The sequence below is a fragment of the Delphinus delphis genome, chromosome 15, assembly GCF_949987515.2.
Source record: "Delphinus delphis chromosome 15, mDelDel1.2, whole genome shotgun sequence".
NCBI classification, from domain to species: Eukaryota; Metazoa; Chordata; class Mammalia; order Artiodactyla; family Delphinidae; genus Delphinus; species Delphinus delphis.
The window spans coordinates 78,132,139-78,149,793 of NC_082697.1; the positions used below are offsets into that span (position 1 = coordinate 78,132,139).

The 17,655-nt window shown below is 59.0% G+C and overlaps 1 protein-coding gene across 5 annotated transcripts in view; it reads right to left on the reverse strand.

Moving 5' to 3' along the window:
* Positions 1-17,655, reverse strand: part of GTF2IRD1 (GTF2I repeat domain containing 1) — a 111,747-nt gene that overhangs the window by 55,852 nt on the left and 38,240 nt on the right. For 4 of the 5 annotated variants that reach the window (XM_060033132.1, XM_060033134.1, XM_060033131.1 and 1 more), the window contains exons 4-9: positions 15,316-15,471; positions 13,329-13,512; positions 12,201-12,511; positions 11,040-11,129; positions 9,558-9,641; positions 4,593-4,776 (exon numbers count right to left, since the gene is read on the reverse strand). In XM_060033132.1, the coding sequence (XP_059889115.1) occupies positions 4,593-4,776; positions 9,558-9,641; positions 11,040-11,129; positions 12,201-12,511; positions 13,329-13,512; positions 15,316-15,471 (1,009 nt within the window). The remainder of the gene's footprint in view (positions 1-4,592; positions 4,777-9,557; positions 9,642-11,039; positions 11,130-12,200; positions 12,512-13,328; positions 13,513-15,315; positions 15,472-17,655) is intronic. The other variant, XM_060033135.1, reaches the window with a different exon arrangement.

Below are 17,655 nucleotides of genomic sequence, written 5' to 3' on the forward strand. Positions count from 1 at the left end.
AGCGGGCTGGGGAGCCTCAGGCAGTTGGTCTGGGGGGCCTGCAGCAGAGCCTGCGTGCCATGGAGCGGCTGGACAAGGGGACAGGGCTTTGGCCCCTAAACTGGCACCCCCAGAGGCGACATGGGAAAAATGAAGTCCCGCTTGTCTGAGTCCAAATACAAGGGGGCCGACAGTGCCCAAGCCGGGCCCAGAGGGAAATTCAAACAGGCGAAAAGGTCAGTGACAGAAGGTAGAGCGTGTGGGTTACCAGGGCGGTGAGACCCCAGGCACGGCATCCTGTTCTTATTCTGAGAGGCGCAAGCTTCCCCCACTGTTCCTGGAGGTTCATGCTCGTCTGGGTCCCCCAAGGCCGAGAGGCAGCCACAGGGCATAATTCTGGAGAGAACTGGCTTCCACTCTGAGGCACGCTTCCTCAGCTCCACCCAGTGACGGGGAGGCTCCCAGCGTTAACAGCAGGTTTTATTATTTATGGCTATATTTACTTATCAGGGAGCACAAGGGAGGGGGTGTGACACCTTGGCCTGCAGTTCCTAGAGGAGTTGGTGGGTGGGGAGCGGGGAGACGGATGACAGGGAGAAAGTCTGATCTCACGTGGCTCCGATGCTGTGACAGACGCCCTCATGGGCTGCCCGGCCTGCAAGGCCCACCTGATGAGCACTGAACAAGGGTCGCTGTTGCACACTGCAGAGTTCTAGGACCCCCTCCAGACACTTTTCCCTCTGAAGTCCTCCCTTAGGTAGAACCGACACATGTGAACTCAGAGCCTCTCGCTCTGGGCTTGTGTCCTGGTAGAAACCGGGGATTTAGGGGTCAGGGCTGGGCATGACTGGGGACCCAGGGGCCAGGAAGCCCCCTTCCACTAATAACAAGACCCACAGGCTTTGTCAAGGGGCTTCTCCCTTTTGTCAGGAGAGCACCCTGACCTCCCCCGCACTGCAGACACCTGGGCTGGGGTGGCAACTCCCCCTCCTGGCTGCTTCCTAAGCTCTCTGTTCTCTGACTCCCTTCTGCTAGGACGATCGCAGATGTGATCTCGAATGTCTCCCTGACGAGGCTGGGACGTGCAACAGTGAAAATGCACTGGGGCTCAGAAAGGAGCAGCCTCTGTTCTAAGCACGTTGCTCACATCCATGTAGTCTCCCATCAGCACTGTGGGGCCTGAACAATCATTAGCCGCATTTTATTTTATTTTATTCTCTAGCCACACGGTGCAGCATGTGGGATCTTAATTACCCCACCAGGGATCGAACCCATGCCCCCTGCAGTGGCAGCGCAGAGCCCTAACCCCTGGACCACCAGGGAATTTGCCTCATTAGCCCCATTTTATAGACGAGGAAAGTAAGGCAGAGCAGTTAAGTAACTTGCCCAAGGACACACAGCTGGAAAATGGTAGGGCCAGGATTCAAACCCGGGTTGTCAGCACTGATTAACTACTTCTCTCTACGTGAAGGAGATGAGGTCAAGGGAGAAGACTCGCGTTTATTGAGCATCTATTTCATGCCAGGTATGTTATGTCTACCTCCTCATACTATGTTGAGAAAAACCTGAGGAATAGGGCATCATTGTCCCTATTTTTACAAATCAGGAAACTGAGGCTCAGAAGAGAAGTGCTAGCCAAGGTTTTCACGTGCTGTGTGGCTTCAAGCCCAGTCGGCCTGATGCCAAGCCTCCTCCTCCAGGAAGCCCCACAGGCTTGCTGCTCAGATGCCATCGAGTCTACACCTGGAAACATGCTGTTTGATGCTCCCAGGACTCATCGCAGGAGTGACCACCCCCCATGACTCGCGGTAGCCCCTGGGGGCAGATGGGGACTGTGCCTGCTGTTTCGTGAAGTCCTCAGTAGAGCTCAGTGAAGGGCTGGGCCTGCAGGAGGCGCCTGGCAAATACTAGTGAAGGGTTAAACGACCTACAGTTTGGATAGAGGGAGATGAAGGTCAGCCACAGTGAGGACTCAAACACCACGGTCAGGAATGTAAGGGGTCACTGGGATGCCCTTGCTGCTTTCTGCTCTCCTAGCCTCCTCCCTTGCTACCAGGAGTCAACTGAAGGAAAAGGACTTAGGCAGCAGCAAGAGAGACTTAAGCTAGACAACAGGAGGCACTACCTGACAGAAGGCCGAATGATTTTGTTTTTGGCCCCGCCATGCCACTCGGTTTGCGGGATATTAGTTCCCCAGCCAGCCAGGGATCGAACCCAGGCCCTCAGCAATGGAAGTGCAGAGTCCTAACCACTGGACCGCCAGGGAATTCCCTCGAATGATTTCAAATCCACCTCCAGAATGATTTATCAAGTGGGACCCCTGGTAGAGGTTGAGAGGGAACAGAGGTGGCTCAGATGTGGTCCCACTGCCGCCAGTGATCAGGGTGATGGGGGGCTGGTGGGGACGCGGATGGGGGGAAGAAGCCATCTGCTGCGGAAGGGGGAAATTCTTTCCGACTGAGGACAGGGGAGGGCTTCTAGACAGAATAGTGAGCCTTGAAAGACAGGACAGGTGGGAAGGAGGGCGGGGAGCAGCTCCAGGCAAAGGAAAGGGCTTCAGTGATGGCTGGAGGCACGTGAGGAGGCAGGAGTTCAGAGAAACAGGAGGGAAGGCGGAGCAGCACTAGGGCGGGCACGGTGGCTGCTGACGGGCTGGACTGTGGTACCCTGGGAGCCGCTACACCGGGGCTCACGGAGAGTGGGGGAGCGGGGAAGGGTTCTGAGCAGGCGTGCCCCACAGTCAGAGCTGACTCTCAGAGTCACCTCCCTCGGTGGCAGTGAGACACCCGCCCAGCTCCCTGGCCACTCTCAGCCTCCTCTGCTGGCGGCCCCAGCCTCTAACGTGGGGATCCCAGAGTCCATCTGAGTCCTCTCCACCTTTTCTCTTTTTTTTTTTTCTTTCTTTTTTTGTTTTTGGCCACGCTGCATGGCTTGTGGGATCTTAGTTCCCTGACCAGGAATTGAACCCGGGCCCTCAGCAGGCAAGAGTGGAGTCCTAACCACTGGACCGCCGGGGAATTGCCCCTCTCTTCTCTATTTCTCTCCTGCCCGTGATCCCTTCCTGGCCCACGCTGCCAACTCTCAGATTTTCATCTCTAACTCCCAGACCTCCCTCACGAGCTTCTGACCTCTCAGCTGGGCTTCTGAAAATTCCATCTCCTGATCTCCTCCAAGGTGAACTCACTCAGAAACATGGGGGTGACCCTTCCTCCCCACTCCTCTCCCCACCTGCACGGTCCACTCACCAGCATACCCCGTCACCGCTCAGATTCCATCCCCAACCCAGCTGCTCTCTCCCTGTGCCCACCACGCTGGCCTGGCCCACGGCTGCAGCAGCCTCCTCGCCAGTCTCCTGCTTCTGCTCTCTAGAGTCCGTTCTCCCCCAGCAGCCAGGGGGCCGGGCAGACCCCAGCTCTGGCATCCAGCAACCCTGCAGAGGTCCTTCCCAAGGCTCAGAACAACTCCACGCTCTCAGGGTCAATCCCCACCCTCTTGCACCCCAGCCGTCTGGGCTGCTCACTGAGGTCAATTCTTCTGCCCAGACACTGCCCAGCTGGGTGCAGGCGGCCCTTCTCAACCTCCCAGCTCTGGCTTAACCAATGGGACCTTGTCTCAGAGGCCCCCGGGCCACCCTAAACAGGTCTCCTCCTCACCCACCCACCATTTTTCTCTCTCCTATTACCCTGTTTATTTCCTAAGCTCTAACAAGTTAGATGGCCTGAGTCCAAATGTGGACAAGCACTTTCATCCATCCATCCTTTTATTCCACAGATATGGACTGGCATCTCCTGCATGCCAGGGACTGCTGTGGGCGCTGGGGATTCAGCCACGAGCCACACAGTCCCTGCTTACAGTCTAGGGCAACAAGCAAGCAGGCGCGTGGGCGCGTGCACACGCTGGGAGCCACGCCCTCAGCGGGCTCCCAGAATGGATGCCTGGGAAGGGCCCGACGCAGGCAGTGCTGCTGGAGGCAGGGGGCTGGACGGCATGGCCTCTGGCCCCCTCCCTCTCTAACTATTTAGGAGGAAGCAATCCCAGGAAGCCTGGCATTGCCTGGGGATGCCCGCTCGCTGGTGAGTCCGGCCAGCTGTGAGGACAAAGCCCCCTGTGGGAGTTGGGAGACAAGCCTGGGGGGTGGGTGGCAGCAGGCCGGGGGGAAGGGGCTGCAGTTCCAGAGTCCATAGTGCTCTGCCTTCTCCCGCCCACCCGCACCTGCACCAGGGAAACTGGCCACCTGGGAGGACAGGAAAGGTGGACAAACTACCAGCAGGCAGGGTAGTCCGATGGGAGGTGCAGAAAGGGAGAGGCTGGCCCAGCCCCACCTGAGCTCAGGTGGGCTCCTCTCTGAAGGGAGGTAAGTACAAAGGCCTCAGGTCTTCTTCGGTGGCAGGAAAACACCTCTGAGAGCTTAGCCAGCGCCTACTCGGGTCAGGCACTGTGCCTCCATTTCTCCATTCAATACTCAAAAGAGGCCGGGAGGAGGCGGCCACGCAGCTGTCAGGCTACAGAACCCCTTCGCTCCGCTCCTGACCCCTGTTGCCTCCCCAGGGCCCTGCCTCGTGCCTGCCGTCGCCCCCCTGCCCAGCCCTGCCCCCCTGCACCCCACCCCCTACCTCTTAATGACAAAGTGGATGCTGTGCCGCTCCTCCAGGATCCGCTTCAGCTTGGGGACCCCGTAGGTGCAGGGGCGCTTGAAGGGGATCTTGTCCGGGATGCCCACGATCTCCACAGCCTCCGGGTCGCAGGCGATCTTCCTGTAGGGGACGGGGACCATGTGGTCCAGGCCCAGGGCTTCCGCTGGAAGGGCAACGGCAAGGCTGAACGCGGGATGGAGGCTGCGGGACATGCAGGGCCCCAGGGCCTGGTCATCACCACCTCCCACCTCCCAGGCACCACTCTGGCCACTCAGCAGCCAGAGGGATCCTCCTGAAACACCAAATACATCACTACTCTCTTAAAAAAGGCCCATAGGCTCCCCTCCCACTCAGCGATGGCCGAAGTCCTACAAGGCCCTACGTGACCAGGACCCCATCACCTCTGGCCTTATCTTTCACCCCTCTACTTGCTCACCCCGGTCTCTCTGGCCTCCCTGGTGCTTCCCTAACACGCCAAGCGCGCACTCATCCCAGGGCCTTTGCACCTGCTCTTCTGTCTACTCAGACACTCTTCTTCCAGATCACCATACCCTTCCCTCCCTCCCTCTCTCCATTCAAGCATCTGCTCAAATGTCACTTCACCAGCCTAAAACAGCCCCCTCCATCCCTCCCTAGCCCACCCTGCTTTGTTTTTCATCCCACATTTATCATAATCTGACGTTACAAACATATTCACTGTGCGTTGGTTCACTGTCTGGAACCTAAAATAGGGCAGGACACGTAGTAGCTGCTTCCTGCATATTTGGGAGTGAATGAGCGGCTGAGGGAAGCTTCCAGGCTGGAGGTGGACTCTTGGCCAGATGCTCCCAGTTGTACAGGTGTGCCCTTTCCTCCAGGGGGGGCCCAGCACTCTGCTCACTCATCAGTGACAGGAGACACCGCTGGAAGCCGACAGCTTTGTCAACAGCAGTGTAGACAGAACCCGAGCTCAGGAAGTGGTTACTTGCTCTTTTCCTCCAAACCATTAGGTGCGGTCCTGTGCCATTTCAGTCACTCATACACCCCAGCTCCTCCTTTTCATTCATTCACTCACCAAATACTTCTTGAGCACCTACTATGTGCTTGATGGTACTTTCATGGGGCCCCGAGGCCTGGGAGGCGAGCTGAGCTGGGTGTCCCCTTCACTCCTGCCTCTCCCAAGGGTCACTCCAACCTGTCCCAAGGGTTCCACGTCTCCTCACTGTTCCTCAGGCCCCTCCCCATCCTGGCCTGGCTCCTCGGGCCATGCCAGGATGTGTCTGTGTTCTGACAAGTGGCAGCCCACAGCCAGACCCCTGCAGTCATGCCAGGACCGGGGCAGGGCAGAGTCGCCTGCCTGTGGCCCTCCCTGGGGCACCGCCAAGATTGCTTTTCTGTTGATGCGGCCCAGGCCTGCGCTGGAGGCTTTGGCAGCCAGGTCTCACTGTGAAGTCACACTTAGCTCATCGTCTAATTAAACCCTCACCATCTCAGCAGCCGTCAAACCCGTCTCTTCCCCCGAACCCCAGCGTCACCAGCCACCCCCCAGCCCCAGCACTTGAGCGATGGGCTCTTGGCTGCTTCGAGTCTACGTGAATCCACCTCCCCTCGGGTTCATCTGACTTGCTAGGCCTGTCTTTTCAGCCCAGGGCACAAAACCTCCAGCCCGCGCAGCCTCCAGCTGCTGCCCACCTGGAAGAGGAGGATGGAGCTGCCATGCACAACCCTTAGACCCTGGTGTAATCTCAACCCCCCCCGGGTGACAGAGACACTGCTTTTGGTTTCCTCAAGACACTGCTTGAGGTTTCCTCAAGCCTGGGGCTCCCCCCATGTCTTTTCTGTTTCTTTTTCCCCCCTCTGCACCCCCAGCAACATCGCGGGCCCACTTGGCCCGGAGCTGGTAGCTGAAAGGGCGAACCAGGAGCAGGACCTGCTCGTCCTGGATCTGCAGGACTGTTCAGGCTGCCAAACATCCCCACCCCTGCCACAGGAACCCCCAGTACTCATGGGGGCGGGGCGGCGGGCGGCAGCTTCTCCCCAGGGCAGCGGAAGGGACAGCTCAGAGGGAGCTCTGGCCTGAGGAGGGGCAAGGTCTCAACCACCCCAAGCCCGACACTCCTCCTTGGATTTGGCCATGGTGGTGGGCCCAAGTGCTGACCTCCAGGAAAGGCTCAACATTCTGGAAACATCCAGCACGCATGACAGACTGGAAGACTGGCAGCTGTCATGCCCGCAGTGGTGGGGCAGAACCCACCCAATGTGGACAGAGCCAGCCCTCCCCAGCTCCCCTCTCCCTACTCCCCGCCCTGCTCACACCTGTCTAGGGAGGGAGGGGAGAAACTTGGGTACAGACAGCCCCCTGCAGTACGGGGCCTCGCTCAGCCCCACCCCAACCAGGATGGCCCAGCCCACCAAGCCCACGTGACCAAGCCTCCCAGGCCCCAGGGTGGATCAAAGAACACCTCCTCCATGAAGCCTCCCCTGACTCCCCAAGCCTATTGAGAAACCTCACCTTTCTCTGAGCTGTCCTCCCCTTCTGAGGGCCCCCACCCCTGCACGTTACTACATACTCGAACGTACTACCGAGCACCACTGCGTGTACTGCAGACCCACCTCAGCCACTTGCTGAAGCACCTTGAGACCAGAGTTGGTCTGAGTGCCTGGCACAAGGTAGGGGGCTCAAAACGCGATTAGAGGGACTTCCCTGGTGGCGCAGTGGTTAAGAATCTGCCTGCCAATGCAGGGGACACGGGTTCGAGCCCTGGTCTGGGAAGATCCCACATGCCGCGGAGCAACTAAGCCTGTGTGCCACAACTACTGAACCTGTGCTCTAGAGCCTGCGAGCCACAACTACTGAGCCCACGTGCCACAACTACTGAAGCCCGTGTGCCTAGAGCCTGTGCTCCGCAACAAGAGAAGCCACCACAGTGAGAAGTCCGCACACCGCAAGGAAGAGTAGCCCCCGCTCGCCGCAACTAGAGAAAGCCCGCGTGCAGCAACGAAGACCCAAGGCAGCCAAAAATAAATAAACTAAAAATAAAGTTAAAGAAAGAAGACCCAACGCAGCCAAAAATAAATTAATTAATTAAAAAAAAAAAACCAAAAACGCAATTAGAGGGTTGGAAACATCCCCCACTCCTGCGAGGGGACAGGGGCTGGAGGCTGAGCTCATCACCAATGGCCAACGGTTAAATCAATCACACCCACTTAATGCAACCTCTGTAAAAACTCTAACCGAAGGGGTTCAGAGAGCTTCCACGTGCCAGGAGGCTGGTGCACCCTAGGCTCCATGGGGACAGAAGCTCCTGTGCTCAAGACCCTTCCGGACCTTTCACCATGTACCTCTTCATCTGTATCCTTTGTAATAAACAGGTCAAGAGAAGCAAAGTGTTTCCTCCCTCAGTTCCGTGAGCCATTATGGAAAACTGCCGAACCCGCGGAGGGGGGTCCTGGGAACCACATGGGTGTGCAGCCAAATTGGATGGAAGTGTGGGTACCCTGGGGACCCACTACCTGTGACTGGCGTCTGAAGTGGGGTGCTGCCTTGGGGCACTGAGCCCTTCACCTGGGGAGGGGTCTGTGTAACTCCGGGGAGTTAGGGTCAGAATTGAATCGAGTTGTAGGGCCCCCAGCTGGTGGCCACAGAGAACTGGAGGGTTGCGTGGCGTGGAAAACCCACACTCCTGCTGTCAGAAGTGTTGTGAGTAGAGAGAGAGGCTTTTTCGTAGCCAAGCAGGAGGGGAGGGAGGGCAGGGAGGGCAGTGAAGCCCTACCCCGGCACGTCTGGTCTGCTCATGGTGAGAAAGCCAATGTTAGGCAAGGAGACTGGCCATCTCCAGGGCATCCAGCGAGTGTCCGTGGACTCCCAGGGCAGTGCTCTCCCCTCACCCGCACATGTAGGCGGCCCGGGACCCTCCTCTCTGTCCCTGCAGCTCTGGGTGGTGCCCCTCCCCCCAGCCCCCTCCCTTGGTCCCATCGTGCAGAGGGGCTGCCCCAGAGAGGGGCTGCGTGATTCAAGTGGGGTTCAATAACATCACGCCTGCGTGATGAGTGATCTGTGGGTACCTGCGTCATCTCCGCAGTGACTGACAGCCACCCACCCTGGCCAGAGCCACGCTGCGTCTGACCATTGAGCGGGGCTTATAGACGGAGCGCAACAGAGGCTGAGCGAATAAGTGAGAGTGAGCGAGGACTGCTGAGGGGACAAAGGAGACCAGGTGTGGGAGGGCACTCGGGGGTCCCAGGACCCAGAGCGGGAAGGGCTTACAGGTCCATCTGGTCCAGCCCCTGCTGTCTAGCCAACGAGTGGCCACACTTTGCACTTGGCTGAAGCTCTACCACGTGGAGGGCACCCCTGCCCCGGTTACCACCTGTGTCTGCTGCCCACAGTGCAGTGAGCCGACACGTGCTCTGAGCTCGGCTCTGTCCTGGGTGCTGGGGGCACAGAGGGGCCGGTCCTGTCCTGGCTTTCACGGGGACAGATACAGACAAGGCGCATCAAGTGTGCGACATGGAACAGAGAGGGAACCATCAGAGCTTTAAGAGCTGAGTCTTGACGAACAGGTAGGAGTCTGCCTGCAATACGTGCAAAGGGCACACTGGGCAGGGGGCACGGCACGGGCAAAGGTGAGGAGGCAGGAGACAGGGTGGTGCGTGGGGGACTTGCAGGCACAAGAGGCCAACAGCCGTTTTCCCGGATGGTCGCCACCGCCCCCCCAAGCGGCCCGCCTCCCACAGGTGAGCCAAGGTCTGGGGCTTTGCCATCAGTCCTGCCCCCTGGAGAATCTGGAAGGGAAATATTGACACAACCACCCCCTACCCAGACAGGAGATGACATTTGCGTTGACGGCGCGTGAAGCCAGCATATGGCTCCCACCGTCATGCTGGGGAACACGAGCGACTGCCACACAGTGAGATGCTCGGTGCGCTGCTGGGGCCACACCACGGGCCGCGCCGCCCACTCACCATATCTGCTGTTAAACAGGATCTGCACACACTCCCGGAGCGTGTTGATGTCCTCGGTTTCTTTTATGAAGGCGTCCCACTTCTCTATCAAAACACAGGAGGTACAAGTGAGGGCCCGTGGGAGCAGGGACCCCACGGCTTGGCTGCCTCTTGCCTCTCTGTCCACCCCCATGGCCGTAGCTATTGTGCAGGCTCAGCCCGTCCATCCTGGGCCTCTCCTGAGTCTTGACCTTGAAAACCTAACCCTCATGCCTTGTGCACCCGGGGTCTCACCCAGCTTTGGCCCTGTTGGAGTCCCTCGAACCCTCAGCCCTGCTGGCCTCTCCCATAAAACCAAAGCCTCTGCTTCAATTTAATATTAATAACTAGAGCGATCATTTGGTTCATTAAAATTATAAAAGGAACATCTTAAATTTATTAAGCACTTATCTGTGCTAAGCACTTAATATGCATAATATCCTAGTTAATCCCTCAGGACAATGTGCGGAAATAGATATTATTCCCATTTTGCAGGTGGGAAAACTGAGGCTCAGAGAGGCTGAGTAACTTGCCTGAGATCACCCAGCTAGTATCTGGTGAGATCCTATCTCTGCTTGTATCTCTTGCCCACCACGGCCTCCCACAATGCCCTTCTGCCTGGACATCCAGGTCCCCTCCCTGCCTGGGATGCAGCTTGTTTGTGGCAGTGGTGGTCTCCATTCTGATCCCAGGAAACTAGGTTTCTTAAAGAACCTTTCACTGAAGGTGAGGCTGAGACCTCCACAAGGCAAAGTTGCTGGAAAGTCTCACTACATCCCTTTTTGGTACAAATGAATCCCAAACCTTCTGGTTCTCTGTTCTGTGTGGTACTTTTAAAATCTGTCTCCATATTCTTTTGACCCTTGTTCCTTCATGAGGTGGAGTTTAATTCCTCTCTCTCCCTTGGGTATGAACTGGACCAAGTTCCTGACTTCTAATGGGTAGGATATGGCAGAAGTGACAGTGATTTCTGAGGCTGGGTCATAAAAGACGTGGTTCCTTCCTTACTCTCTCTCAGATCACTAACTCCAAGAAACCAGTCGCCACGTTTTGAGCACACTGAAGCAGCCCTGAATAGGTATCCTGCCAACAGCCACATGCGTGAGCTGGAAGTGGATCCTCCAGCCCCAGTCGAGCCTTCAGATGATCACAGCCCCAGCTGACATCCTGAGAAATTCTGAGCCAGGACCACCCAGCTAAGCTGCTCCCGAATTCTCACCCACAGAAACCGTAAGGTATAAATGCTTGTCATTTTAAGCTACGTTTGGGGGCAATTTGGCATGCAGCAATAAGTAACTATTATATATTGGCTTCACTCTGGTTTCACCCACAAGTCCCTTGTGCGGTGCCGTTCCTCCTTTCTCTCACAAAGACCCAGTGGACACACATCCATTTCAGTAATAAGCACCACCCCAGTCCTGGATCCCCACTCTGGTCAGGGTGCTGCCACGGGCACTGTCCTACCTGACTTGTCATGGACGATGGAGAAGAGGATGCGCTTAGAGGCATGGACGTTCTGAATGAGAGGACCGCCAGGCCCAGTGGGCTTCTGTCCTGGACAAGGGAGCGGAAAGGTACAGGTTCCAGGTGGGCCCCAAGAGGGGTTCCCCAGATCTGGCCTGAGTGCGCGGGCTGGGGCTCTGGGGTAACAGTCTCCCCCACCAGGGAGAACCCAGGACTGGGCCCTGTGATCATGAACTCAAGGCAAGTTCCCTGACCAGAGGCCCGAGACATCCTTTAGCAGCGTGTGCTCTCCGAATGGCAGATCGGGGAGGGCAGGACGTCCCAGGTCACATTTTACAGATGGGGACACTTGTTTCAGGCATATAAGTCCCATCCCCCTGCTCAGCCCTCATGGCTGTGGCGGGGAGGGGGTGTCCTTTTTTCTCCTTCTCATAATAACAATAACAGTTAAGTATAACTTATAAGCACCTACTCTGTGCCAAGCACTGGACTCGCTGCTTTAATACAGAGGTTCTCAAACTTGAGCACCCATCGGAAACACTTGGTGGACTCTGCAGGCAGCTGGGGCTCACCCCGCCCCCAAAGTGCCAGATTCAGCAGGGCTGTGGCTGGGCCTGAGAATGTGCATTTCTAACGTGCTCTGTCATTTCATCATGGTAACAGCCCAGCGAGACAGGTACTATTGGCATCTCCATTTTACGGATGAGGAAACTGAGGCTCAAAGAGGTAGAGATTTGCCCTGGGACACGTAGCCATTAAGTACAGGGGCCAAAATATGGACACAGGTCTTTCTCATGTCCAGCTGTTCCTTTTCTTATGCTTCCAGTACCCCTAATCCACGCTGGGTGGAGGTAGTAGGTGCTCATTAAATGCACGTGCCTGATTAGCATGTCTACTCTCTCCCTCCATAGACTCCCCTGGGAGTCCTTTCGGGCATCTCTTGGTCCCAGGCAAGGATACTGTTCACAGATGACTGGGCAGAGGCCCGGGGTCTGACTGAGTCCGAGCTACCACACCTTCTGTCCCGCCCCAGCTCCTTGCTCCGACGTGTCCCCTGCAGCCCTGAGCACCCCGACCCGCCCTGGGAAGCTGCCCCTGCATGAGTGACCTCTGTCCCCCACCCCCCACCCCCCAGACTCGGGAGTCCCAGCAGCAGCTTACCACAGCAGTCTGGGAAGTCTTGGGCAGTGGGGGCCTTGGGCTCAGGCCCGGGCCGGCCGAGGCCCAGGTCACTGGAGGCAAGAGGGCAGGCGGGTGCCTCCTGCTTGAGCTCCCGCGCGGTGCGGTTGGCAAGGGCGGTGCTGTACAGGAAGCTGGCCACGGATGAGGAGGTGGCGGTTGGGGGCAGGTCCTGGGGTGGCCCCTTGGGGGCCTGGCCGTGCAGGCCACAGTCCCGAGACCCCTTGGCTATCAGGGAGATGCCATTCAACTCCACCAGGGCCTTCGAGTCCCGCCCGCCATCCTCGAGCGGCCTGGGTGAAGGAAAGGACACAAGACAGCTTCATCCACCTGTCCCACCAGGGGTATGTCTTCCCCGAGCCCTCCCTCTGCAGAACACGACAGCCCGTGAAGTATGCATGACCAGTCCCCATTTTACAGGTCGGGGTGCAGGCCCGGGTGGGGGTGTGACGTGCCCAGGGCCACACGGCTGGGCTATCCAAGGACCTGGGCCCTGCCCCTTGGCCTCTGTGCCCCCTCTCCACCAATCACATCCTTTCAGCTGCAGCTGATCGTCTCGCACCCCCTAATGCATCGCTCGTGCACTGGCCGGCCGCGGTGCCCGAGCCCTGACGGGCCACGTTCAGCCCTCAGGCTGCTTCCTGGCTGCCCCAGAGATCGGTACCCTCCCCAGCCCAGCCTCCATGACCTCATAGCCCGTCAGTCCCTAATGGAGCCCTCGGCTGGCAACCCAAGCAAGCACCCACGATGTGGCTTCCTGCCTCCTGCTTTTGCACGGGCTGTTCCTGATACCTCGAGTGCTACTGGCGCTATTTCTTCCCCAACCAAGCCTCTCTGCAACACAGAAGTCCCCCGGGGAAGACTTCCGTGACTCCACACCTGGCTCAGAGCATGCTCTGTGACTGAGTTTCTGCCTCACCTCTGCCATCGGACTGGGAGCTCTTACAACCAGGGTCCCCTGTGGGAGTCTGAAGTCCCCTGCCCTCGGGCAGGACAAGCGGCCACGAGCGGCTGAGCCCGCACGGAAGCAGGTCATCGCCCGGCCCGGCCTGGCCCCCGGGGTCCAGCCACCCGGCCCCGGGCCGCTCCCAGGCGGGCTGCCTCACTCACCTCTTGAGCTTGAAGCGGATCCGGTGGCTGTGCTCCAGGATGGCCATGAGGGCCTTGGGGTCGTACTCGGCCGGCCTCCGGAAGGCCAGGCCCTCGGGCAGCCCCTGCACAGCCAGCAGCCCCGGCTCCCGGAGCAGCCTCTCGTAGGGCAGCGGCACCACGCTGGCCCGGCCCAGGGCCTCGCCTGTGGGAGGGGTCGAGGAGGGGGCCTAGTATGAGACGGCAGCTGGGCTGTGGTGAGCACGGGGCGCGCCCCGGAGCTGGGACCATGCTGAGTGACGCCCTGTGGTGCCGGATCCCCGGGAAACAGGACCCCAGAGGCCCCTTCACTGCCAACCTCCCACAGAATAAGCCCCTGCCGGCGGTGAGGGGGGCGGCAGGGGCTGTGGACAGGGGCCTGCGGCCTGCACCTGAGGGCTGGGGCTGCCCCATCGAGGGGGTTCCCTGCTTCCCCCGCCATTCTCCTCTCTGGGCATCTGGGTGGAGGGGAAAGCAGGCCCCAGGGCTGCGAGCAGGGGGTGAGGAGAGAGGGGTGAGGGAGAGAAACCGCAAGAAAACAGCCACAGGAAGGAAGGGAAAAGGAAAGCGAGGGAGAGGAGGGCAGGTAAGGAAGAGAGGAATGGAGAGGAAGCAGAAGAGAGAGGAGAGACAGGATGAGAAGCTGCTGAGCACGCGGGAAGGGGGGAGGGGAGGGAGGGTCGAGCATCTGGGCTCACAGACGTCTGCTGCCTCCCACCTGGAGCCAGAAGGAAGCCCCTCCCCTCATAATCACCTCTGATTCTGCCCGAGGCAGGCAAGGGGGGTCGGGGCAGAGTGGGCAGGGGTGCAGGGGGCTCTGGGCGTGAACCCTGCATCTGGCAAGCGTCTGCAGAGGCACAGCCAACCACGCGTGACAAGTCCTCCCGTCCCTGGGGCCAGCATGCCCACCAGGGCCTCCGGGCCCCCTACCCCTCTTGGCCTCCTCCTGACATCTAGACAACGACAGGAGTCCCCCCACCCCACCCCGACCTTTGCTCCACAGAACCAAAGAAAGGAATAAAGCAAATTAGAAATCATGGGGTGGGACCCTTAGGGACGGAAGGGACCCGCATGAGGTCACCCAGGGAGTGTGAAGGTCACCACTGGGCCAGAGACTCTGCAACCTGACACTTCCCAAGGGAGACCAGGCCTGCCTGTCCCCTCCCCTCTTCCACCCCAAAGGTAGTACTTGGCTGGGCAGTTAGCCTTCACTCAGTCATTCAACAAACACCCTCTGAGAGCCCGCTGTTGCTGGGCTCTGAAGTGCAGGCTAGGAACAGCAGAAAGAGCAGATACAGTCCCTGATCCTGGAGAGCAACTGGGCGAGTGAGGACACAGGGCATAGTGGGTGCCCAGAGGAGGCCTTAACCCAGCTCAGAGCTGGGGGTTTCCTGGAGCTGAGCCTTAGAGAGCAATGCGGCGTCCATTGGGGACGAGGGGGGGAAGGTCGGCCCAAAGGTCACAGCAGGTGTGAAATGAAGCCAGAATGAGCAGGAGAATAGGAGGTGGGTCAGCGTGGCTGGAGGGGGCTGGGGACGGGCCGTGGTAGGGTCTGAGGCCACGCCCAGGGTGACAGGGAGCCCGAGCAGGCAGCGGAGGGAAGAGCTTTGTGGTCAGACTTGTGCTTTGGGACCATGCCCTTGGTCACAGGGCAGGTGGGGACAGCAGGGAGCTGGGCTGGTGGCGAGCAGACCAGGGCAAGCCTGGGGCCTCTTCGAGGCACGAGGGAGCAGTGAGCAGCGCCAGGGCAGGGGTGGTAGGGATGGTGGTTCAGGGAACGGGGCTGGGACGGCAGATCCACGCCTGGGGATGCAGAACGAGGGAGGGCTGGGGGTGGGGAGAGAAGGAACCCACGCCTTGAGGTTCCGCCCAGGGCCTGTAGTGGGGCAGGAGGGGGCCTCCTCCTCTGGGCAGGGCTGGGGGCTCCCACCCGCCTGGGGGCCCCAAATGGAATGAGGAAGGATCTTACTATAAAGAACATCAAACACCTCCTCTACCATCTTCCGCAGAAGGTACACGTCCGAGCCATGTTCCAGGGCAGACCGTGGGATGTTCCGGCTGCCACCCTCACCCCGAGGCACCTTCTTGGGGTGCTCTGCCTCCGGCTCCTTCCACGGGGGCCCTCCTGTGGGACACAGAGCATGCGGGGCCATGGTGAGTACTCATCACACCACCAGCCCAGTGAGCTGGGACGTCCCTGCCCTGTGCTAAGCCCTATAGCTGGGCACCCAACACGGAGTGCAAATGGATGAATGAAGGAAGAATAAGTGGGTGAGTAAGGCCTGCCCCAACCGCCCTGCCTAGGGCCAGGGCTGCTTACCTCAGGGTTCCCAGTGCCCAGCAGAGGGCATTCATCCCTGCTCACCTCTAACTCGCTGTGTGACCTTACGCAAGTCCCTTCCCTCTCTGGGCCTCAGTCTGTGAGCTCTCATGAGAGACCAGATGGGCTGGCTCAGAACTGGGGTTCAACGAATGTCTGTTCCATCACCTACTTCTTTTTTCTTTTCTTTTTTTAAAAATATTTATTTATTTATTATTTATTTATTTTGGCTGTGCCGGGTCTTAGTTGCAGCACGCAGGCTCTTTAGTTGCGGCATGTGGACTCTTAGTTGCGGCATGCAGACTTCTTAGTTGCGGCATGCACGTGGGATCTAGTTCCCCAAACAAGGGATCGAACCCGGGCCCCCTGCACTGGGAGCATGGAGTCTTAGCCACTGGACCACCAGGGAAGTCCCCCATCACCTATTTCTGAATTAACCAGTTGAGGCCCTAGTTTTCTGCTCTGCCAAATGGGGAGACAATGGGGACCCCACCAGGAAGCTGAGGGTCTGGGAAGAGGCAGGTTCATGCCAGGCTGGGCCAGGGTGGGGGCCTGGGAGTGTCCCTGGATCCCTGGGTTGGGAAGATGCTAGGCACTGCATTGGAAAGGGGATGAGAAGAGGGCTTGGGGGTGCCCCTCCCAGCTTGGAGTGTGCTCTCCTCTGGGACCTGAGAAGCTTGAAATAGACCAGCCAAGTTCCCGGTGCTATAAATAGCAGATCTGCCTGGCTCTGGGAAGCCGGGTGCACCTGCCCCAGGCCCCAGTCTGGCTCCCAGCCTGGCCATCTAGGGCCACAGGACCCTGCCACTGGCCACCCTACACCGGTCCAGCCCCCTGCCCAGCCTTGGAGAGGGTACAGGTTTTGAGGGCCGGGTGGGAGAGGGGGCTGGCTGGGGAAGTGGCTGGACCCCAGTAACGATACGCCCCAGCACGGTGTGTGTGTGTGTTGGGGGGGAACAGCTTTCCCCCCCAGAAATGGCTGATCCCAGGGTCCAGGCCTAGGCCGGGGTCGGGTGATGGAAATGCTAATAACGGTGCGAAAAACAACAGCTGGTGTTTAGTGAGTGTAAACTAAGTGCCAGGCATTGTTCTACGTGCTCGCCGTGTATTAATTCGTTTAACCCTCAGATCGACCCAGGACAGGGTAGCACTGTCCTCCCCTTTCACAGGTGAAGAGGCTGAGGTCCAGCAGGCAGCAGCTGGCAGAGCCAGGATGTGGCCCCAGGTGTCTGCCTCTAGGGCCTGCTCTTAACCCCAAGATCTCTGAGTCCCAACTTCTGGGCTAGAATGCCCGCCCAGGCTCTAACCCCATAGGACTTAATCCACCATGAAGGGGAAGCTGACCTGCCTCGGGAGCTCACCGCTAAGCTGGGGCATAGGCGTGGATGGAAGTTTAGGGCACAGGAAGCTGCAAGGGGTGGGGGGCAGTCAGGCATGGGCACTGGGGCGGAGGGGCACCGATGGGGCCGGGGCGGGAGGGATGTCAGTCTGGAGGCTGGGGAGGCATCTGCCAGGCAGAGGGGAGGAGCGAGGGCCTTCCAGGTGGGGAACAGCAGGGACAAAAGGCAGTGGTGAGCAGGGACACACAGAGCCGGGGAACGTGCACTTCAGCACAGTGCAGCCTGGTGAGCACCAGGGATGCTTGGAGGAGAGAGTGCAGAGCCCGGGGCTGCTTATGAGGGGCCCTGACGGCCTAGGTAGCATTGAAGAGGTGGGGGCTTCAGAACGACCCCTCTGCCTCGGGGGTCCCGGCTCACAGCTCTGAGTGCTGGGGCTGGTCTCTTCCGGGAGCGAGCAGGACCCCTTGGCAGGAGTCCCGGGGGTGCCCATGCTGCATCCCTCGTTTTTTTTTTTTTGGCTGTGCCACGTAGCATGTGGGATCTTAGTTCCCTAGCCAGGGCTTGAACCCGCGTCCCCTGCATTGGAAGCGTGGAGTCTTAATCACCGGACCTCCAGGGAAGTCCCTGCATCCCCCGTTTTGAAGGGTTG